Consider the following 21,029-nt stretch of genomic DNA (forward strand, 5'->3'; position numbering starts at 1 on the left):
GTATCAAGTGGAATACAAAATGCTGGATATTTATTAAGCACTTATATTAATGCATTCTTCGGAAACTTGCAAAAGGAATAACTGTCTTATTATAAATTCAACACTATTCCGGAAAGTTCTCATATCATCATATTATATAATATTAATCACTTTGTCAACTTTCAGTTAAGTACTACATCTTATTAAAGACTGGGAGGTGAGTATTATCATCGTCTACTATTAAGCGACAAACATATTTACTTAGTCTGTACAAAAAGATCGGTCTATTTCACATTCGCAGAGACAAGGCACTGTTCGCACTTTTGTGGCACATTATTCAGTATTCGCCGTAGGAAACAGACTAGATCACACGCCACAGCAATGAGAGCTAGAAAGTTTTAAAAATGTATAAGTTGAGGATGCGTTTAATCGCGATTAATCAAGTGGTGGACCATCTGCAACCGAGCCTTAACGCTGGTTTCCTTTAGCAGATTCAAGTTCCAAGAAGGCAGCGCCGATTTACTCTCCGTAAATGCAGCATACCACCATATCCAAGGTGGACCTGCTCAAACTCCATTGTAAATTTCACAAAATAAAAGTCATCACAAAAGTCAACGGCAAAAAAGTTCGCATAATACCATTTTCCGTGTGCACGCTAAGGTCACCTTTCGCGGGAAACGGACCAATATTGTCGGTCAAATGAGCCAACGTTGCAGAATCAAGATCAGCCAGTTCTTTCTCAATTAAACCATAATATTCATCCTCCAGTGCACGCACTTCTGTAAGACATATTTCAGGTTATCTAGGCCGGTGTTAATCACACAGTATAACTCTGGGTATACATGTAATTCGTTATCAGTATAGCAAAAAGACAAAATACACGGCAGTTTGCCGTACGAGATAAACAAAGCTCAGAAGTGCGGGGCACTAACCTAGTATTTCATCTTCCAGAAGAACCCTGTCAGCAATGTACTTCACACGAGCGGTGTGATAGCCTGGCAAATAGATTTAGCTTGTTGCAAGTATTAATTTTTTGCCAGTGACTTCGCTCTAACCTTCTCGCATACTGCGACTGAGCACCCGGAATCGCCTTTCCCCCTTACAATGCACAAAGCATCTACCATCTTCCTCGTACTCAATATGTTCGATCCGAAGAATTGTTCCATAATCGGCGAACACGTCAGTCGTATTGTCTTCGCTGGGTGGAGCACAAGCCATTCCAAAGCGGTTCGATCCAGACTCCAATGCTTGCCGCACCATTAACCGATAACGAGGTTCAAACACGTGCCTAAACCAACGAGCAGAATACGGAAATTAATAGCCACTCCAAGGTCCCAAACGTGGTTACTCACAGAAACAGCGGAATATCCGGCCATGCAACAGTTAGAACGAATACGGGAATTTCCGCCTCGTCTTCACTCAATCTACAAAAATGATCATTTGCGCCATCCAAACCAAATTGATTCGCAATTCCGCATGTACAAACTAACACATACCGTGCCAATTCTTGCATTTCTGTATTAAACATGTGAACTCTTTCTTCGAAGACTTTCGGAAGCAAACTTTCGCAAACTTTTTGCAAAACTTCAGTCGTTGCAAAACGTTTCTCAGCCAGATACTGAAAACAATGCAGCTAAGGGTTGATTCGAAATTCACTATTTACTCGACAATTACATCCGAAAGGTCACTCCTACACTGAGGACAGGATGGCTTGAAATCCAGTACGCGATGCAGACATTGCTTACAAAATGAGTGCCCACAACGTGGAGTAACTGGTTTATAGAGCAACCTGAGGAAAACGCGAATCGAAATTCTGTTCATTCGTGTAGGGAAATGTAAGCAGAATTACCTATAGCATAAAGTACAAGTAAGAATTTCCTCTACAATATCAAGACCGACGTCGACTGCGTGTTCTTTGGAAGCAGATTTCGGGCAGCGGTTCATCAAAGAAGTCAGAACGGCAACAGCTTCCTCAAAGCGCTCTACCATTTTTGAACACCAGTCGGCAATTCCTTCCGTATCAGTCGTGACTTCCATTGTGTCCTCCTTGAATGGAAGTTAAAACAAAAAAATAAACAAAAAAGCGAAAATCTTGATATCGTCAGATCTTAACTAATTTGAATATTATAATCATGTACACACTGCCTACACGTAGAAAGTTACTTGAATTTAACAATATACGACTATGGCGAATGCACAGTTAGGAATCGATCGGTCCTTGAAGACAAAAATGGCATGAACATTTTTTAACTTCTGGGAAGGTAAGGTTGATGTGCTGATTGTTCTTGCAATGATCTGATAGAAATGCAAATCACCAGATACAAATCATTCTCGATCAGCCATTCCGAAAGCTAAGACAAGTTACTGTTGTTCTGGTTCCATATCATAAAACGACCCGACTTTCGAGAACAGACACGACACTGCATTTCCAGGTTGCATCTCAATGCTAAATCTCTTCTTTCATATTCATACCTACAGAGCAGGAGGTAGCTTTTCGAAAATAATAACTCGAGAAAAGCGATGTCCAGTTATTATTATTATTATCTTCCTGGAGCAATGGCTTCCTTCCTTTTCCTCTTCCAAAAGTAAAAGCGAAGGAAGCAAAAGCTTCCTCTTCCTTATGGTAAAATATGCTAAATCTGCTAAATCCACCACCAGTCGCGTCGTTAATCGATTACATTTACCTGGGTATCAGATTCCAAGGTAAGATATTTCCACAATATTTTTGGCAGAAGCTCCCTGATTTGAGGATTTTCTCTGTCCAAAACTGCCATCTGAAAACCTGTCGCCGAGCAAGACGCAAACTGTGCATCAGCGAACAGCGCCAAGGCTTTCCTGTAGTACGGCTTTGACCACGACGGTCTCAACTCTATAGCAGCATCGGCATCGCTAACAGCCTCCTCGTTGTTACCCAGCACAAAGTAAAGTTGAGAGCGATTACTCAGAACGGACGCCTCTGGACCTCCTACAAAAACCAAACAGAAACATCTAATCTTGCATTATTTGCTTACTTCAACTGTTCATTGGTAACAGCCGGCATTCGCAAAGTTATTCAAAATTTATTATTACCGTATCGTGTTATTATTACTTACTTATCACCCGATGATTACGTTGTGCGACTATATGTGCATACTCCGCACTGAAAACCACGTGTTATAATCATAGAAAATTTTTTTACTCAAATGGATACTCCGTCATACCAACTCGAACAGCTTCGTTGTATTTCGATAACGATCCGTAATGATCATTTGCAGCAAAACATTCGTTTCCCTCCCGCTTCAGTTGGTAGGCCCTTGCAACATCTGGGAAATAAATTTCCACCAGGCGACCGACCGCGAACGACGCATTAGCTTTCTCGCTAAATGATGCTGAAAATCTGCTTTGACAAGTGGGGCATCTGGAGGAACCCGACTGAGCAAGCGCTGTAATGCACACTTTGCAGAAAGTATGTCCTGTCTCCTCGCAAGGAAGAGTAACAGGCACTTCCAAAATTCTCTTACAAATACCACAACTCAGCAAGCCATAGACAAGATGATCAGTTTCACTTTCACTTGCGGTTTCGGCGCTGCCGCTAATTGTCGGAATATCCACGGATATGTTATCAATAAATCGGCGGACGAAAGAGGAGAAATTCTTGTATGGAATACAACCATCAAGTGCTCCTTTTGCATCCAAATATTTTAACAATGCGCTTCTCAGATCTTTCTGCTTTATCAGCGTGTCCACTTCTTGCAACTTGTCCATTTGAGCCTTTATGAGCTTTTCTGGAAGGTCCATGATATTGTTAATCGTTCAGATCCACGGCTTCCTATAAAACTTGAAAAAATATTACTAAGAACGCGGTGAAAAATGTACGGTAATAGCACAAATCTTTTGTTGAAATGCCAAAACTGGCAACTGCACAAACCTATTTCCTGACAAAATTGGTTGTATTTGGGAAGCTTGTGCCCGCCACCTAGTGGCAATCGCCAATCATTAATACTCGTATACTTAATATACAAGTACAGTAAATTCCTCTATAAGTTGCACCTACTCTAGCCTCTAGGCACCTAGTGTATCTGTACATTGTACAACACATAATTTTAAATTAATAGAATACTTGATACAAATATGAATACTTAGTTACTTACTTATCAATGTTATCATTAATTCCTTACAACAATTTGCATTCACTATTCTGGGTGAAATGGAATGTAGCACCCCATGCCACCAACCAGCCGGAAGTGGGGCTTGACGTATTCAGATCAGGTAATGGAGTATGTTACAAATTTAAAAAAAAACTACTTATCGTTAATGCCTGCATTCACTTGACAAATTTTCTTAAAATCTTCAGTTACGTACGTTTGTACGTTTGTCCGTACGGCATTCTACAAGATCTTTGCAGTATTTCTTTTGTCGAATTATATTGTGCCCATTATCATTAAGGGACGGAAATCTCGCAATAATTTATTTTGCCGCCTGTAAATGAAAGTTCATGAATGGTAACGAGCACGTGGAACGTTGGGCATATTTTTCAAATTTGTACAGTAAGCAGAAACTTTTAGAAACTTACGATACACCAGATTGTACTTATGAGCCAGAGTGTTACGGTTAAAGTACGGTAAAGTACTTAGTTTATGAATGATCGCCGTATCATTTTTGTTATTAGTATCTGTAATCCCTCAAATGTTGCCGGAGTTCTGACAGATCGCATGCTTTGTTGAATTACCGTTTTTCCAAAAAATTTCCAGGTAACTACAATGTAGACTTTTACATTGTCTACTTTTACATTAAGTGCAATCAAAGAAGAGCACAAGGATCGAACGCGAAGCGCCATCAAAGTTGCAGTAGCGGCTTAGCGCAAGGAACAACTGGCCATCGCTCAAAACACGTGATAAGGAAACGCCATGTTTTGCTCCCAACGTTTCAGTTTTCTCATTTCTTCCATGAATGTGGCTGTCCCGATATTCTGATGCATAGAATCTTTCAGTCAGTTACTGTAAAACATTCGACGTGTGTCTTATTTTCTGTTTAGTTCTTCTTTAATACAACATTTAAATCCCAAGTCGGCTTTTAATATAATATTTTCGTCTATCTTCCGCGCTAACATTTTGCGCGGCCTAGCGTATAGATGTTTTTGTTTCAAAACTGCAGTCACCCGGTGGGTGCAAGTAGTGCATTTATTTTCGAAGCATAAAGCCACAATACTTAAGTAATGTCTTTTCGATTTCGAAGTATCGTAAGTATCGACGGTACTACGTACTGCGGCAAAGCCGGTTTTTAAGACATCACTGCTATCAGACAAGTTAGTGTCTATACTTCGTAGTAGTGTATCCCGCTGCATAGTGACGTCGTCGTCGTATGTAAAAGTGGGATAATACGGATGCCGGTATCGGACCGCCATGCAGCAAATGCATGGAATGATGGAATATTGTACCTTCGGTCCCACATAACATACAGTACCATCGCACAGCGTAGCTGCTGTGGACTTATAGTGCGGCAGTTTTAGTCTTCAAGTTCAAGGTCGATCGGCAAGTTATATAACCAGCTGGAAAGGTTAGCCTTAAAATACAGTGTACAGATCGATTTGCAGCGTACAAAGCTTATGTTTGTTTTGCTTGCTAGCATTTTGTACTGTTGGGCCGTCGTACACACTGGAAAAGAACCTCAACCAATCCCAAATCGTTTTGTACAATACATTTGGTTATGTAATCAAAATCGTCTGCAGTCTCGGCCGCCTTCGCGGCAGAGTACGGAGCGGAAGTGTTCTTATTCGTGGTGGGCAAATGCATGTACGTTGTGCCTAGGTTTTATCTAGCTAGATATCATTATTATTGCTACTATCGGCCAACTATCTGGAAACCAGTCTGGTTTGTTTCTGGTTCTGGCAGGGACCACCCCAGCTGACATTTGCAACGCATCGCATTTGCAAAAGAACATCCGATCGCGAGCTCTGCAAAGATAACATATTAAGCACAACATCTACCATCTGCTCTTTATATCAAGAAGTGCTTAATTGTTCTTCGCCGTCCCTTTACAATTCCACCTTATCGGGCTTAATGCGCTTGCCATTATCGATATCTATCCCAGAAGATTATTCCCGGAGCTCGGCATCCATGACCAATGTCGCTGTTGTTGCAAATGTAATTATTCAGAGCTGTTACTATATATTTTACAATACTTCCTGTTTGTATTTGTGGACTCTTTATTATTGGTAATAAAAAATTTGCACCTCTTTATGTCTTTGTCCGGCGTTGTGTTATCAGACGTCGATTTCAAAATAGATAAGCATTTTCGCCGATATCTTTTGGAAGTTCAATCCCTTAAACTGCCTTTGGCCGCACTTTGTGCTGTAATTGTAATACCCATTTTGCACGGTAGATATGCTAGGTAAGATTTTCTTCGTATACGCTGTCCTGTAAAAAATTATTCTCAGATTTTGTGAATTAGTTTTTAAGTAAAATTCTTTATTGGTAGCTCTTTTACCCCTGCGAATCCGTTATTCAAACCTTAGATTGTGGGCAAATTTAATTTACTTCAGATCTTTATTATGCTCAACGTACCTAGGTTTCTTTTCTTTCTTCGAACAAATAAATTAAGAATAAGTAAGCATGTTAGACCTGCATGTGCATATGATTTATACTGTTGCAACATTCTTAATATTATGTATGTATTTTGCTACGATAATTGCGTTGTTCGAAACTTCTAATCACTAGTTAAGAAAGAAAAAGAATTTTGAAACATCGGCCCGTAAGCCGGCAGTTGAGAAAATATTGTAGTGAATTACAGTACCTTACAGTCACAAATATTATTATCAATAATTATTAATGAAATTCTAGCGATTCATTAACTGATCTAATTCTGCCTATACACAAAATTAGACTTTTTGGTATGCCGCAGCAGGTTTACATCTGACTTTGCTTTCAACTGTGCTATAGCACCTGTTTCGTGTTCCTTTGGGGCGTTGATATCTGTAATATCGTACCATTTGTTTGGCGAAAGGCTGTTTAACATATCTGCAGGTGCTGTAACGTGTATTCCTGTATTGCAGAAACCGGCCAGCATAAATACGGTGCATCGTATCAGTCATATGCATGTACAGTATCTGCACTTACCTGTGTTTGTGGTGCAGCGGTTCGCAGTGAGCATCGACGCTACCGGTGAAATTCACCGGAATGATCAGCATAACCGGAATTTTTCCGTAAAGCATATCCGTCGAGTGTATAATTACACCAAACGTCTGACGGATTCTTATCACTCGAATCAGCAGACGCTCAGGCCTTCCAGATGCTTCTTTAGCGATTAACACGGACACGGACGGCTTATATTTTTCTGTATTAACTTCCGTGTGTATGGAATAACTGCCACTCCTTTGCACAGCTGCCCTTCCTGTCTCCATACCTGCTCACCTGGCCTCGCGATTAATAACTACCAAAGGGGATTTTACGTGCATCTTGGCAAAATTGATTTCTGGTATTTTCCACATGCTAATTATGGACTGGCTGTATTAAAGCCGACATCCGCCAGTATGTACAAGCCACGCCACTCCCACAGTCCACCGCGACCATCCACCATCCGCGTCAGTGGTCATCCCACGACAGTCCGCCATTCTCCATCGCCCGCGGAAGTGGTCCACAGCACATCGGGTAATCTGCACGATCACGGTCTGGACATTGTGGATTCGGCGTCCTCCGTCAGCGTGCACGGCCAATCGGAGGAGTCCCATTCGGATCCGTATGGACTGTCGGGCAGCGGGAGTTTGTTCCATGAACTGCGCTCTCGGTGGGAGAAACCGACAGCCAGTGCGACTGTGGTGCGCTATGGCGGCGGGGAGCATTTGGAATCGGCCAGTGGGCATGCGGTGGATGAAGTGTTCGCGTCGCCCGCGGCTGGCGGCTCCAACGGGATGCAGCGGATGACGTCGACGGGATCCACTTCCAGTGCGCGGGATGACGGGAATGGAGTAGCCAGTCGCACGCGGGCCGGCACGCACAACAAACATCCAGCAGCGGCGTCCTGGTCGCGATCCGGAGTGCAGCCGAAGCTGATGCGCGGAGTGAGTGATGAGGATATGGAGGGACCAGGGAGTAGTGTGCAGGGCGAGGATGAAGGCAGTAACTCCAGTCTACAGGGAAGTTTTCATGGAGAGGAAGCTGGCTTTTCAGAAGAGGTCTCACGGAAGCGGAAGTGTCTTGTCTGCGACGATTCGGCTAGTGGCTACCATTACGGTGAGTTCATAAGTAGATGGATAAATAAAAAGCAGCTTGTAGCTAACCGTGCTTTTTACCCTAAATTAATGGTGTGCAAGTATTGAAGTAATTGTGTGCAATATAAATTTTAATTGAACGCACTTTCAGCACTAATATTCAATTATACCGGTGGCTGCCAGTCACATATACAGATGTGCTACTGTTGGATTATCATTAATTTTATCAGTCTGCACAGTCAGTTAGACTTTTCAAGTGTTGTGTGAACACAGTAATTTATGTCAGTGTGACATGTTGTTGTTTTGCAAATTAGACTGGCTTATAAATGTTAATTTAATTTTCAGCATCAAAAAAATTAAAAAAAAGTTTTTTGTTTTATTATTTGATCATTTTCCGTCATTAATTTTGTAATAATTCAGCTTGAAACGATTTACGGTTGTATAATTTTCGATGCTCTCACGAAATTATTGTGGGCGCAGCTCACAATCAGAAGTAATTGTTTCCATCAAACAACTTTTAGTTACCTGCTACTTACTGGCTACTGTGATGATCCTTTTTTACCATCGTTTCCAGTAGTAATTGCATAGAAAAACCTGTTTGGGTTGGAAGAACCTGTTCTGAAGCTTTCTGCGGGCTGTGTTTTTTACATTCAATGCTGCCGGTATGCTTACGTACCGCACGTCAGATGAATGTTGTCAGGTAGTAACGTGGAAAATGAGAACGTGATTTCCTGAACGTGATGCACAGATCAGACACCGTTTTAAAAGGAATTATATAATACGAGTAGCACTCTAATTTCGGTACTTATTTATTTTAAGCAAGCATTATGAGCATAATTACAGAAATCATTTAATATGCAACAGGCTTGAATGTATGTAGATCTGGTGTTTTAAAATCAAAACCTCGTGAAAAGGTATTTACGTATCACAAATTAGGAGTAGCGTTAACGCTTTTTACACTCTTTTTCTTTTTATTGGTTAATTTGAACTGACAGTAAACAAAATAACGATTCGCAGTTGCGGAAATCAAAATGATGAGGAAGTCTGAAAAACTATCATAATAAAGTAGTGATAAGGAATACTGTACTTATGCGGAGCTACGGTATGACCACTGCGATCATAACTATCGCGCACATTTTTATCTGCGGACTGCGTGCTAAATAACGGTCAGAAATACATGTAAGCCTAGGGTAGATTCGTTATGTAAGAGCTCCAGTATAAAGATGTATTTTCTAGGAAAGTTTTTTCATTAGTTGTATAAGCTGTATGCGATCCAGTGGACCCGTTGGTACGCTGTGCTGCATCGGTGACACTTGTTTATATTGTTATCTTTAGGTGTCAGTTCTTGCGAAGCATGTAAAGCATTCTTCAAAAGGACTATCCAGGGGAACATTGAATATGCCTGTCCTGCCAATAATGCCTGTGTTATTGACAAACGTCGTCGGAAAGCTTGTCAAGCCTGCCGGTATAAAAAATGTCTGGACGTGGGCATGCTAAAGGAGGGCGTCCGTTTGGACAGAGTTCGCGGTGGCCGGCAGAAGTACCGGCGCGCCGCAACTGGTGACCCCATCATTGTTCAGATCCCGCACGCCTCGGCTGTACGCAAGTCAACCACATCTCACGAAGTGAACCAGTTGATCGCAGCATTGGTCTCCTGTGAACCAGAAAATATTCCTGCCAATATTACGGACCGTTTGGATACTCCGCTGAAAATACAGTCCGTATTGTGCGATTTAGCCGACCGCGATTTGGTTGGAATTATTGGGTGGGCCAAACAGATACCCGGCTTCCCGGACCTGCCGTTGAACGACCAAATGCACTTGCTACAGACAACATGGTGCGAGATTCTAATGTTCAGTTTGTGCTTCAAATCCATTGATGCTCATCCACGGATTCTCATGTTTGCCGAAGATTTCCCGGTGGTTGACCAAATGTCCCGGGAGGCTGGATTTGAAGAAGTGCATACGCGGGCTTCGCGCCTTGTGGATGGACTGTCCGAATACCATGTGAAACGCGAAGAGTATGTATTAATTAAATGCATTATTCTGTTGAACGGCGGATGTACACTGGAATGCGTGCAGGCTCGGAATGCGCTACGCGACACCATTGTCCAGTCACTCCACCAGTTCGTAAACGGCACAGCTCGTGCTAGTAGCCTACTACTTTTGCTGCCTCAGTTGCGTGTACTTGATGGGTTAGCCAAACAGTTTTGGTTTATGATTAAAAATGAGGGAAAGATCACGATGCACAAGTTATTTCTGGAGATGTTAGAGTCCGCACATCAGCTCGTGTGATGCCGTCGACCAATTGCGAAGCTCTGGATTGTTCTGACAGCCCACGACCAAGTTGCCTATACGAAAAAAGCACAATCGAACCAGTACAGTTTCGACATTTTTTATGCGTTCTTTTGTTTTTTCGGTAGCGTCCAGAGGAGAATCCGAATTAGTTTATCCCGTTGGCCCGAATTTGAAACCTTTCCCTTGCTCTCCGTTATGTGGTATTTTGGCACTGCCGCGCTGTCGTTTTCAGTTACAATTGCCGTGGTCATAAGTTTCTTGTTGGTATTTTTATGCCAGATTGGTTTTTTTAATCTGGATAGCGATCTCATGGTTTTGTCGCTTAACACTTTCATTCATAGTTTTATTTTGTTACCGCAGATGTTGCTTTTTTATTGTTCTAAAATCGATATTCAACCCGAATGCAAATAAACCTGTCTTCGAAAAATCCCTAAAATTATATAATTTCTTTAATCTGGATTCGGAAGCTGCCAAATATCATCACCCCGTGCTGACAGATGACAAAGATGTTTGCATTTTCTATCGGAAAACCAAAATAATATTTTCTGAAGAATTAAAAACTACAGATATAAACGAAACATGGAAACGAAACGAGACAACGACAAACCGGTAAAACCATTTAAAAATTTTACAATCGAAAAGCATGCACATCATTGCGGGAAACCATGCGAAACCAATAATACAAATGTGGGAAGAACATTGCTGGCGTATATAATACAATAACTCTATAAGTAATAACTCTAAAGGTTTAACTAAACTATTTACAAACTTACGAGCACTTAACAGTTAACCGCAAAACATTCCGAAACCATGAACAAAATGAAGCATTACAGTACTTTTAAAGTTCTTGTTGGTTATTGGTTTTTCCATACGAAGTCGAACAAAGCTTCATCGGATTCGGTTACGCATTCTTGCATTTCTTCTGAGTTTTCATGGTCATTTTTCAATTCCGCAAGCCTGGCCTGTTGACTAGCTATTTCCCACTTGAGATTAGCGGCTAAAAGTTTCTGAGCTTGATCAGTTGTGCTAGTTCCCGAAAATCCAGCCACTTTTTCGGCAATCATTTCCACGTGTTTTCCCAAACGATCCGTTACTTCGTTTGTATGCCGCCTAAACACAAAAACAGTAATGAATAACAGATTTAAAAACAATCACAACAATAAAGTCGAGGTACGGCCATCGGCCAACAACTCAGACCACCGAACAGTAAGCGCACCTTTGCACCTCCATCATTGTGCGTCCGATTTCTCTAGCCTAAGGAAGTCAAACAGCATTACAACAATGGAACGGAAACGAAAAAATACAAGTTTACACGACACAACCTAATCCCCGTGCAGTAGAAAATATATCGTTAGTCAGAAAAACTTTTGTTTCCGAGCTTCAAAAAACGCGGATTTTTTCATGCTAACAAATGCAGAAATACCTGGTGCACTCTGTATTCATTAAGGAGATGTTGCATGTGGATGAAGAGTAAGGTGAGATCTTCTAATTTTTCGTTGCGCTTTGTAGAACGCGGACATTTGACCACAGTATCAATGAGATCGAGAAACATCGCCAGTGCGGAATGGAGAACTTTTTTCAGTTCTTTCTTCCGATCGAAATGTTGAGGATAGAGTCGTTTAATGCCCAACGTCTCCAGCGGCCTCACAATATGATCATCATTCCACTGCGGCGAACCGAATGCATGAAACACTTCTCCCCGTGGAGGTAAAGGCGGAGGTCCGGGCACCGCACCACGACTGATATTCTCATCGGTGTACTGATTATAATACACAGCAGGAGGGGTAGGAAAGGAATTAATCGACATTCTCCAGAAATCGTAATTCACCAGCTGGATATTCTTTAAAGTTCTTTTATCGACACATAGTGGTCAGAATTGAGAAAGCGTCCCGAATGCTGAAAAAAGAAAGTCAGAAATAAAATTCCGTAACCCACAGTTTGACATCAGTACTCGGGCTACTGCTAGTGTGCTTGCTCGCTCAGAAACGTTTTTCGGCACTTGGAGATATTCACGACCAATGCAAAACCGATTTACAGCAGTTTTATCAGGTGTGGAACAAGAACATAAGATTCGCCTTTACTTCGTCATCGCGAGCCGCGAGGAAAGGCACGAAATTAAAATTAGAAGCAAGTGTCAAGAGACTCAGGACTATAATTATTAGTAAGTACACAAATGTGGGAAGAACATTGCTGGCGTATATAATACAATAACTCTATAAGTACTTAATAACTCTAAAGGTTTAACTAACCTATTTACAAACTTACCGCTTACGAGCACTTAACAGTTAAAAGCAACGATTAGAAACTAAGAAAACATTCAAAAACTAACGTTGACAGGTTCACAGAAGGCCGAGAATTACACATTTTGGCATTATTCTGCCGATTGTTCAGGAGAAAACGTCGTCAGTCAGCACAAAAATCGAATAGCGACTGGTGTACCAAGGTAATAAAGCCAAATAATCAAAACAGAAAACGCGAACGTATTAGTAATCGTAAGAAAAAAGTTTCAAAATTGTAATAACAAAAAATTTATTAACTGTACTGTATACGTTTTGATTTCTGAATCCGTATCGCGTAGTATCGGTATTTTCACTTATAAACTAACGTGAAAATACCAACCTACCATTTGGACTCAGGTTTACGTGACTGGAACTTTTGCACTAAATAAAGCGTCGTAGTAACGCACGTATTATTAAACGACATATGCCAAAAAATTTATGATCTGAACTAGTTCCTTTTTAATTTTAATTTCAGAACGTTTAGTCGATTCTGGTTTTAAAGTTGTAAAAGTTCTTGGCTGTTCTAGTGTTCTTTTGGTGCTAATTCTTCTGGGTATCTTAACTTTTCTTGTTCCATTGCCTGGGGCCGCCGCAAGTCTATAAACATAAACGATATACGAATCCAGCTGGAAGCGCAATACTTGATACATTTTCGAGTTTCTCAAATCTCACTGTTTTCAAAAATGAGCCGGACAGAGGCACTGGACAAGGTTAAAGAAATGGATCTGTACTCTTTGCTAGGTATCGACGAAAATTCCACAAAGGAGGCAGTATCCAAAGCGTATCGGAAAAAGGCCCTGCAGTTTCATCCGGATAAGAATCCAGACAATCCTAAAGCCGCGGAGATGTTTCATCTTTTAACCCAAGCTCTTGAAATCCTTACGGACATCCCTGCCAAAGCTGCATATGATCGATTCTGGAAGGCCCGGAAGGCTGCCGAAGAGCGGAATGAGAAACTGGACAGTAAAAGACGCAAACTTATCGAAGATCTCAAGGCGCGGGAAAGTGGCACGACAGCCTCGCAGAAATCCGAAAGAGAGACATCCCTTTCTCAGTTAGAGCGGGAGATACAGCGACTCAGAAAGGAAGGCAGTAAATGGGTCGAAGCAGAGCAAGAACGTCTCCAGCAGGATTTGCGGAGACAACAAAGTGAAGCGACCCAGGCTTCCACACGTCTCGCTGAGCCTGGCTATGGTATCAAAATTCGATGGATTGTGCCATCATCGGACAAGACAAACGCCGGGATAACCGAGGATTATTTGTTGGCACTCTTTAGTCAGTATGGAACTGTGAATCACGTTATCATCTCGCCGAAACGTTCGGGAAGTGCGATTGTGGAATTTCGAACGCACTCTGCAGCAGAGAGAGCGCTCAAGGAGGAAGGCGGCCGAATGTTTGATTTGAGTTGGGTACGGAAAGACGACCCGTCATCCCGGAATGATGCCGGCGCAAGTAGTCCCGATATTCCACATTCGCACTCGAAAACCCCTGCTAAACAAATGACACACGATGAGCTGGAGGCAATGGTTTTGAACAATATTAGAATGGCCACCATCCAGAAGAGGAAACAGGCCGGCGTTTAGGAGTGGCTTTATAAAACTACAGTTAATTTAACGCCGGGTGTTGATCTGTTCATTCTGTTGTTTATTGTTAAGCTGCTGGTATAGTTTTTTATGACCTTACTTCGATAATCCAAAATATTGTCTTGTTATCGAGCTAACCGAAAAAGTTTAAGTTATTTTGCGCATGTTTTCTGGTTGTGCGTTGTAACTTGTAAAGGAACGGAAACCAGTAATTGTACTGGTATTAAACGTGTGTCACATAATTTTCTCTGTGTAGTTTGCACTTTGTTGGGTACTTCTAAGATAATCAAGCATGTACAGTACGTAACTTAATAATTTAAAAGTCAATATAGATATAGAAAAATATACAGTCATATATATATATAAGTCAATATAGATATACATATATATATATATATATCTATATACAGAATAGTAGCGGTAACTCACTTTTAGCGCATTATTAGTACTTGGTTACGTACCTGTTATTACTGTTGGTCTCGTCAAAGTCTCTTCAAGATAGACTCTTCAAAGTTCGGCCCACTACATACTTTTACTGCAGTAGTTTTGGACTTTCAAAATTATATATGTAAGTATCTCTTGTTTAGTGTTTACTGTTTACCCGACTTCTTGCTGAAAGTTTCCACCCAAGAAAAGCGCACTAGGTAGAATATATATGTGGGATATCTGACTTACCACAACGCAAATTTGCATTCTTTCTTTGACAGTTAAAATATCCTATGCGTTTGAAGTACTGTTATGGATATGAATCATATGATCATATGGACATTGGACATTTTTTATTGTTGCATGTTCTTCCGTGAATACTGTGACTCCTTTATATTATCAGATTCGACAAATGCTAAATAATACGGTGGAAGCTTAAAAATCTGGAAATCGTACGTCGCCATAAATCTATGCCTTTGATAGCATTCGCTTAAATTCGCCGTTCGACAAATTTTGACGAGCTAACGACTGTGAGTTTCCAATACGTCCACGAGTAAATAAAATGGCAAAACTGCTTGCTTCGGTCTTCATTACCTTCGGAATCCGGGCACGTAAGTGTAAAGAAACACAGTTTCAAACATTCAACGCTGCTGCACTTGCAAAAATTGTTAGTTAAAAATACTAGCATTAGTAAGTAGTAAGTTACTAGTAACTACTCGCAGATGTAATCAAAATTGTAACCGCAGCTTGAAATTACAGAATAATTCGTTATGGCAGAATACATTATATATTGTACATGCAAACACTGTAATAACTGTACGTAATGTTTGTCTGTGCTGTTGTTTCATATGTTCTGATACTTCTGAAGGATCTTGGTCCCAGTGTTTTGGATATCAAGAACTGAGAATCGCTTCGGCTTGTCGGATACACAATGCAGCCGGTTCACTGCGGATTCCCACGCGGCCTGCTTCTGTCGCTGTGTCAGAATTTCAAGTGCGGCGTCATAAATTTGTGAATCGAATACGCAAAGCATCGCCTACTCATATCCAACAGCATTTGATATGTGTTCCTGGAAGCAGACTGGTTTACATGGCAAAAGGTTAGAGAACCAGAATTTGTAAAACTGTTTGCCCTCACTCGTTGATTTTCTTGTCTGCAGACGTTCCGTATGTTTTCCGCCAGAATTCCAATTTTCGGTATTTGTGTGGAATTACTGAACCGGACTGTCTGCTAGTATTGCACTCGATGTCCCCTTCCGAGTACAGGTTAGAAAGATTTGGTGTTATTTTAGAATTATTTATGGCTTTGATTTGGTGTTATTTTAGAATTATTTATGGCTTTGAAGCCTTTTACACTACGTTGTAGCGTCTATATGAATATCACGACTGCAGTTTTCTAATAACTCTACTGAATATCTTCTTATTACTTGCATGCTCGCGACGGTATACGGCAGGAATTTTCGAAGTTTTGCATGCCCCTGGCATAAAAAGGGGCATATAGTACAAAAAACATATAACATAATAACAGTATCCCACAGAATCTTGTCATTCTTGTGCAGGTGTTTTCGATAAAATTGCGGATTGCGTATTTGTGTTATTCAAAACAACCAAGTGCAATCAAATACTTAATGCCTTTAAATGAATGCGTTTCTGCATCTTTCTGATATGGATGTTTCTCAGATCCCATGTATTTGTTCCCCAGCATCCAGCGGAGGAAGAAGTGTGGCACGGCAAATCTCTAACGGAAAATCAAATTCATGAGACGTCTGGAGTCGATTTTGTGCACGCTTTATCTGATCTGGAGTGTTTTTTGGATAAATCTCTGAAGACTCTTCACGGTACCTCCGTGGGCCTTTGGTGCGATCCTGTCGCAAGACTGTCACGGCCGGCCAAACTGGACGATAGTCAACTAAGCGTGTTCCCTGCATTGGACGATTTTTTATTGCAGAAATCGGCGAATTTTATCGTTCTGGGCACTCCTACGCTGTATATACAAGAATGCCGGCTGGTGAAATCATTAGCCGAAGTTGAGCTAATGCGGTGTTCTGCGGAAATATCTGTATACGCATTAAAATCAGCTATGCAACGGACGCATTCAGGAATGAGCGAACGACAACTGTGGGCGCTTTTGGATAATGAGTGCATAAATCTTGGAGCAGATAGACTTGCATTTCCTCCAGTTTGTGCTTCTGGATCCCGGTATGTCCGTTGTTTAGGTTATCGTGAAGGCGCTCATTGAGAATCAGGGTACTGAAATCCATTTCAAACTTACATTTTGTAGAGCGGCAACGATTCATTATATAAAAAATTCGGAGGTGAACATTCAGTCTGCTTGAAATGAATCTTCCTAGGATTGCGGGATTTGCTTTTTATTGTCGATTTCTTGGCATTTGACAGGTCATGGAGGAAGGCACGATGGTGCTTGTAGACACTGGTTGTGAGATCGTAAGGGCTGGAAAACCTGCAAAGAAGATTTCAATGTTTAACCGACGTTTTAAACAAGAGCTTTTGCTTTTAGGAAGGATACTGTTCGGATGTATCGCGAGTGTGGCCAGTTGATAGCGGCACTCAGACGGATGCGCAGGCACAATTGGTGGAGATTGTATTATGGGTGCAGCAGACCATTCTGAAACAGTTGTTCCAATTAGGAAATAATTATGCGGCTTATCCTACGCTTGACAATTTATACCATCGTATGCTGGAACTGCTAGCTCGGCAATTACGGCAGCACGATTTGCTTCTACCAAGAACGTCAGATCATTCACGGGATACTGCTATAGTGAGCAAAATCTACCTTAAACCGAATGAAAATCACCGGTTGTTCTAGTTTTTGGCTATATAGTATGTACACTAGCATGAAAGTTCAAAAGAAGGTATTACATAAATTGCTGTACTTTGTCTTATTACTTACAAAAAAATTAAAAACTTTTTTTAACCATTGGTATTCATATTCAAAAATGTTTTTTGTGCTATTAATAATGCTTTAGGTTTCCAAGCACTTTTGCCCTCATCATCTCAGCCACTATCTTGGAATGGATATACACGACTGTTCAGATGTTTCCCGTAGCCGCCCGCTGCAAGAAGGAATGACTTTTACAATTGAGCCTGGATTATATATTGCGGAAGACAGCCAGTTCGCTCCGTTGGAATACCGTGGAATTGGTGTTCGAATAGGTAAGAAAATGTTGTTTACTGAGCCCGTGTTATAATTGTATCTTGTTTTGCTGTTTTAGAAGACGATATTTATTTGGGACCTCAGGGCCCAGAAGTCTTAACAAAAGGCTGCCCTTCTTCTTTGTCGGATATTTCTAATTTACGCTGTGAGAAATTTGACTAACCAAAAGCACTGAACTGTGATTCGATACTTTGTTGGTTGCATTTGGAAAAAAGCTTTTTTTTAAGTGATAACCATGAGCTACCTCGTCTTCGGAAACATTTTAAATTTTCCGCTGTTGACGGCCAGTCTGCAACTCGCCCTCGCATTGTGATTATTCTTTGATTTCGCATTTTCGGATGTTTTTGGTTAAAGGCTGAACATCAGCGATATGGCCCTGAATTGTCGTTTGTAATTGGGTTCAGCCCGTAAAGTCAAATGGAATGGCTGAAATCTAAACGAGAAAGTAATCGTAAGCCTGCTTAATTGACAGTTTGCTGTAGAAATGTGGAGGCAAAACCGAAGCCGTTGCTGGTGTTGCACGTTAGTACGTACATAATTGTTATAAAATTACTTCTACAAGTCTTTTGTGCGCCAGAATCACTAAATGATTTATAGCGAGCTCTGAATCTTACCACCAGATTACGACTTGGCTTATCGTAGGTTCAAATTTTTTCTCACTTCGGATTGTACATGTACGTACTCTTGATCATAATATTATCTTCTTTACTGTAGCAATTACAATCTCTTGTAGATATGTTGGATCTTGCGACCTTTGACAGTTTTGACTTACTTTTACATTTAGCTTACGGTGGTACTGCGCGCTGTGCTCTTGTTACTCACCATCAGATCACAGATGCGTACAGAGAATGCACCAAAATGTGTGCTTACATCGATGGGACCATAGAAATTTTCAGTGCTGCGAAACCTCTTCATGCCTTAAACGTTATATTTTAAAGGCGTGATTTCTGTTTCACAGCTGCAAGTTTAAGACCGGTGCCATTATGCCAAAGGTGACAAAACGTCAGGTTTTAAAGGCTCGAGCAAATTCACTATTATAATATAAAACGGCTGTCAAAAATAAACGTAGATAACCGTAGTGGTCAGTCCTGACACAAATTATAGTTTTGTGGCATTTCTTACTGATTGATCATGACCAGCCGAATTCAGTAAGTACTGATTGCATGCGTCACCTTTGATATTTATTGTGGTGATCTTTCTTAAAGCACTCTTAAGTATTTGAACGGCACATCGGTAACCGTTGTAATTATCCGTTGTAGAATAATATTATACTTAATAATAATTTGTGTATTGTGCTGCCATTGCCACGCCCGAGTAAAACAGCTTGTAGGAAAAACGTTAGTTTAACATTTAAGTACCGCTAGGTGAACGGATGTGTGTCAATTTTAGCCGTTTCCTAACGTTAAGTTAACGTTTTTTTTGCAAGTTGTTTACTCGGGACGCTCAAACAGTAGGAGTACGAAATGAATTGTGCACCCATTCTTCGATGAATGACGAAAAGAATAAGTAGACTTGCAGAACATACAATAATATTATTAAATTAATTGCAGACGTGTACGAGTACGTTTTCAAACTAGAATAACAACACACGAAAAATTCAGAAGCTAGCGAAGTTTTTTTCAGATGTTAGTTATGGGGTATTCATGCTAAAAGGTTCAATACACAAAATCTATCGTAAGTTCAGACTTTTCCGAGTAATAAATTTACGAATTATTTTTGGAAATTCCCAATAAATTTAATTCCAAATGTTCATTTTTGTAATCAATTAAGTAGCCTGCGGTATTTTAATAACTGTTATATATATATGTTATAACCTTATGTGCTACTGCTTGGCGCCCTCATTGTACACTATATTTAATGGATTCTTTAATACGACATATAGATAATATAAAGTTCATATCTATATCTAAATTGCAGCAACACAACGTGGGATTACCGTAGTTCATGCTTATTGTCAAAATATTTCGATAAGTTAAATATGGAAAATTTTGGCGACTTTGAATAAATATTTTGCACAAAAGATCCGCAAAGACACAGGTACTGTATTTACACGATATTAAGGCCTAGGGTCAGAGGAATCCCCTGGACCCACCGTACTAAGCTATCGGTTCCTTCGACATGCAATGGCGCCGACGAATAATGCGGGCAGTCCAGGGGATTCCTCTGAATACAGTATGGAATTCCATTTGAGGGATACCAGCATGCCGGTCCATGCCACGCCAAGCACGGTCAGTGCTGAGTGCATGCGTTTAGAATCGAAGGTTAGAAGATTACAAGTTATGGTTAAACTTTTAGAATACATATGAAACGTGCAGAGATACCGCTGTAATAATCTGCATACCGGTGGTCATTTTGCTTTTTGAATTCGAGCACACGAGGCACCTCACCATCAGTGTTATGGTTGAGCTTTCTATAGTTGCAAGAATAATGTGCTATATAGATACGTAGCTAGGCTGTCAGCTACAAGTCTAAATTTAGGCAGAACAATATGTAGCAAGTTTGCAGTTACATTTCCGTACTTTAAATTGTTGTTACAAAGTACTGCACCATGTCATTCGCATTTACACGGCTGCGGTGAATCTGACGATCCCGTAATAAGTGTCACAACATAGGTTTGCAGCAGTTCACTGAATTTTCTTGCCTTGATCGGACATTGGTCAGCAATCTCGGCATAGTTCCGCAGTAAATTCTACCATAGGTCCGCACCATTTTAAGTTTGCCTTTTATGCTTTGTTAACATCCGAAAACAGTGTTACATTTCCTGCGTTCTACGCATTCTACGCATGCGATTTTAAATGTTATCTTTAAAATTATTAATTACCGATATCTAGTAAATATTTTATGTTTGTAAAATCTCAAACATTTGCAGCGCGCCATGTTTGCTTTTACAGTTATTTTCTTTTTCTCTGCCGACGTCTGTGCCACCCACGCTTTAAAAATTGCCTTTCCTTTAGGAAGACTGGATTTGGATTTTCGAAACAGCTAGGTGCATACTGTATAAGCAGTGTGTCAGGGCTCAAGATTTTAATGAAAGTGCTCTCCCATGAGTCGTAATTATATTCATGCTCCCTTTAAGATTACAAGTAAATTTCTCCTAACGCTTTTA

The 21,029-nt window shown here is 40.7% G+C and overlaps 5 protein-coding genes across 14 annotated transcripts; 3 read left to right on the forward strand and 2 right to left on the reverse strand.

The window, feature by feature from the left end:
• Positions 1-66: 66 nt before the first annotated feature.
• LOC129584972 (LON peptidase N-terminal domain and RING finger protein 3-like) lies at positions 67-3,911 on the reverse strand. 3 transcript variants are annotated; one of them, XM_055477437.1, is made up of 10 exons: positions 3,180-3,911; positions 2,664-2,944; positions 1,829-2,022; positions 1,654-1,768; positions 1,476-1,597; positions 1,332-1,403; positions 1,035-1,267; positions 912-974; positions 618-758; positions 67-541 (listed from the first exon to the last, which is right to left on the reverse strand). In XM_055477437.1, exons 1-10 carry the CDS (start codon positions 3,754-3,756, stop codon positions 405-407), a joined length of 1,935 nt encoding a protein of 644 aa, XP_055333412.1. In that variant the 5' UTR covers positions 3,757-3,911; the 3' UTR covers positions 67-404. The 3 variants fall into 3 exon arrangements, with proteins under 3 accessions (XP_055333412.1, XP_055333411.1, XP_055333413.1); XM_055477436.1 differs by having other exon boundaries at positions 1,829-2,025; positions 3,180-3,910; XM_055477438.1 differs by lacking the exons at positions 1,654-1,768; positions 1,829-2,022 and having other exon boundaries at positions 3,180-3,910.
• Positions 3,912-5,605: 1,694 nt separating this feature from the next.
• Positions 5,606-10,908, forward strand: LOC129585100 (steroid hormone receptor ERR1-like). Of its 3 annotated transcripts, none has more exons than XM_055477641.1 (3): positions 5,606-6,172; positions 7,010-8,186; positions 9,500-10,908. In XM_055477641.1, the coding sequence occupies exons 2-3, from the start codon at positions 7,487-7,489 to the stop codon at positions 10,456-10,458; spliced, it is 1,659 nt and encodes a 552-aa protein (XP_055333616.1). In that variant the 5' UTR covers positions 5,606-6,172; positions 7,010-7,486; the 3' UTR covers positions 10,459-10,908. The 3 variants fall into 3 exon arrangements, with proteins under 3 accessions (XP_055333616.1, XP_055333614.1, XP_055333615.1); XM_055477639.1 differs by having other exon boundaries at positions 5,606-6,101; XM_055477640.1 differs by lacking the exon at positions 5,606-6,172 and adding an exon at positions 6,192-6,348.
• On the reverse strand, positions 10,901-13,069 carry LOC129585102 (mediator of RNA polymerase II transcription subunit 7-like). 2 transcript variants are annotated; one of them, XM_055477644.1, is made up of 4 exons: positions 12,791-13,069; positions 11,885-12,357; positions 11,678-11,715; positions 10,901-11,571 (listed from the first exon to the last, which is right to left on the reverse strand). In XM_055477644.1, exons 2-4 carry the CDS (start codon positions 12,266-12,268, stop codon positions 11,316-11,318), a joined length of 678 nt encoding a protein of 225 aa, XP_055333619.1. In that variant the 5' UTR covers positions 12,269-12,357; positions 12,791-13,069; the 3' UTR covers positions 10,901-11,315. The 2 variants fall into 2 exon arrangements, with proteins under 2 accessions (XP_055333619.1, XP_055333618.1); XM_055477643.1 differs by having other exon boundaries at positions 12,727-13,068.
• Positions 12,967-14,559, forward strand: LOC129585101 (dnaJ homolog subfamily C member 17-like). Its single transcript, XM_055477642.1, has one exon. It carries the CDS (start codon positions 13,424-13,426, stop codon positions 14,321-14,323), a length of 900 nt encoding a protein of 299 aa, XP_055333617.1. The 5' UTR covers positions 12,967-13,423; the 3' UTR covers positions 14,324-14,559.
• A 188-nt stretch (positions 14,560-14,747) lies between these two features.
• Positions 14,748-18,322, forward strand: LOC129584987 (xaa-Pro aminopeptidase 3-like). 5 transcript variants are annotated; one of them, XM_055477459.1, is made up of 10 exons: positions 14,748-14,967; positions 15,031-15,360; positions 15,618-15,848; positions 15,909-16,014; positions 16,429-16,947; positions 17,030-17,063; positions 17,146-17,193; positions 17,267-17,527; positions 17,736-17,922; positions 17,982-18,322. In XM_055477459.1, exons 2-10 carry the CDS (start codon positions 15,312-15,314, stop codon positions 18,083-18,085), a joined length of 1,539 nt encoding a protein of 512 aa, XP_055333434.1. In that variant the 5' UTR covers positions 14,748-14,967; positions 15,031-15,311; the 3' UTR covers positions 18,086-18,322. The 5 variants fall into 5 exon arrangements, with proteins under 5 accessions (XP_055333434.1, XP_055333433.1, XP_055333435.1 ...); XM_055477458.1 differs by having other exon boundaries at positions 14,748-14,891; XM_055477460.1 differs by having other exon boundaries at positions 14,748-14,891; positions 15,153-15,360.
• Positions 18,323-21,029: the final 2,707 nt, after the last annotated feature.

The sequence above is a fragment of the Paramacrobiotus metropolitanus genome, unplaced genomic scaffold, assembly GCF_019649055.1.
Source record: "Paramacrobiotus metropolitanus isolate TYO unplaced genomic scaffold, Prichtersi_v1.0 Parri_scaffold0000015, whole genome shotgun sequence".
NCBI classification, from domain to species: domain Eukaryota; kingdom Metazoa; phylum Tardigrada; class Eutardigrada; order Parachela; family Macrobiotidae; genus Paramacrobiotus; species Paramacrobiotus metropolitanus.

What these genes read in the sequence shown, in the direction of transcription:
- LOC129584972 (XM_055477436.1), bottom strand. Translation starts at nt 3,756, where the DNA reads ATGGACCTTCCAGAAAAGCTCATAAAGGCTCAAATGGACAAGTTGCAA. An exon ending in ACTTGTACTTTATGCTATAG is followed by an intron (nt 1,769 to 1,828) that starts GTAATTCTGCTT and finishes CGTTTTCCTCAG; the next exon opens with GTTGCTCTATAAACCAGTTA. An exon ending in TCTGGAAGATGAAATACTAG is followed by an intron (nt 759 to 911) that starts GTTAGTGCCCCG and finishes TATGTCTTACAG; the next exon opens with AAGTGCGTGCACTGGAGGAT.
- LOC129585100 (XM_055477641.1), top strand. Translation starts at nt 7,487, where the DNA reads ATGTACAAGCCACGCCACTCCCACAGTCCACCGCGACCATCCACCATC. An exon ending in GGCTAGTGGCTACCATTACG is followed by an intron (nt 8,187 to 9,499) that starts GTGAGTTCATAA and finishes TGTTATCTTTAG; the next exon opens with GTGTCAGTTCTTGCGAAGCA.
- LOC129585102 (XM_055477644.1), bottom strand. Translation starts at nt 12,268, where the DNA reads ATGTCGATTAATTCCTTTCCTACCCCTCCTGCTGTGTATTATAATCAG. An exon ending in ATGAATACAGAGTGCACCAG is followed by an intron (nt 11,716 to 11,884) that starts GTATTTCTGCAT and finishes TGACTTCCTTAG; the next exon opens with GCTAGAGAAATCGGACGCAC. An exon ending in ACAATGATGGAGGTGCAAAG is followed by an intron (nt 11,572 to 11,677) that starts GTGCGCTTACTG and finishes TTTTGTGTTTAG; the next exon opens with GCGGCATACAAACGAAGTAA.
- LOC129585101 (XM_055477642.1), top strand. Translation starts at nt 13,424, where the DNA reads ATGAGCCGGACAGAGGCACTGGACAAGGTTAAAGAAATGGATCTGTAC.
- LOC129584987 (XM_055477459.1), top strand. Translation starts at nt 15,312, where the DNA reads ATGGCAAAACTGCTTGCTTCGGTCTTCATTACCTTCGGAATCCGGGCA. An exon ending in TACCTTCGGAATCCGGGCAC is followed by an intron (nt 15,361 to 15,617) that starts GTAAGTGTAAAG and finishes ATACTTCTGAAG; the next exon opens with GATCTTGGTCCCAGTGTTTT. An exon ending in ATTATATAAAAAATTCGGAG is followed by an intron (nt 17,064 to 17,145) that starts GTGAACATTCAG and finishes GGCATTTGACAG; the next exon opens with GTCATGGAGGAAGGCACGAT.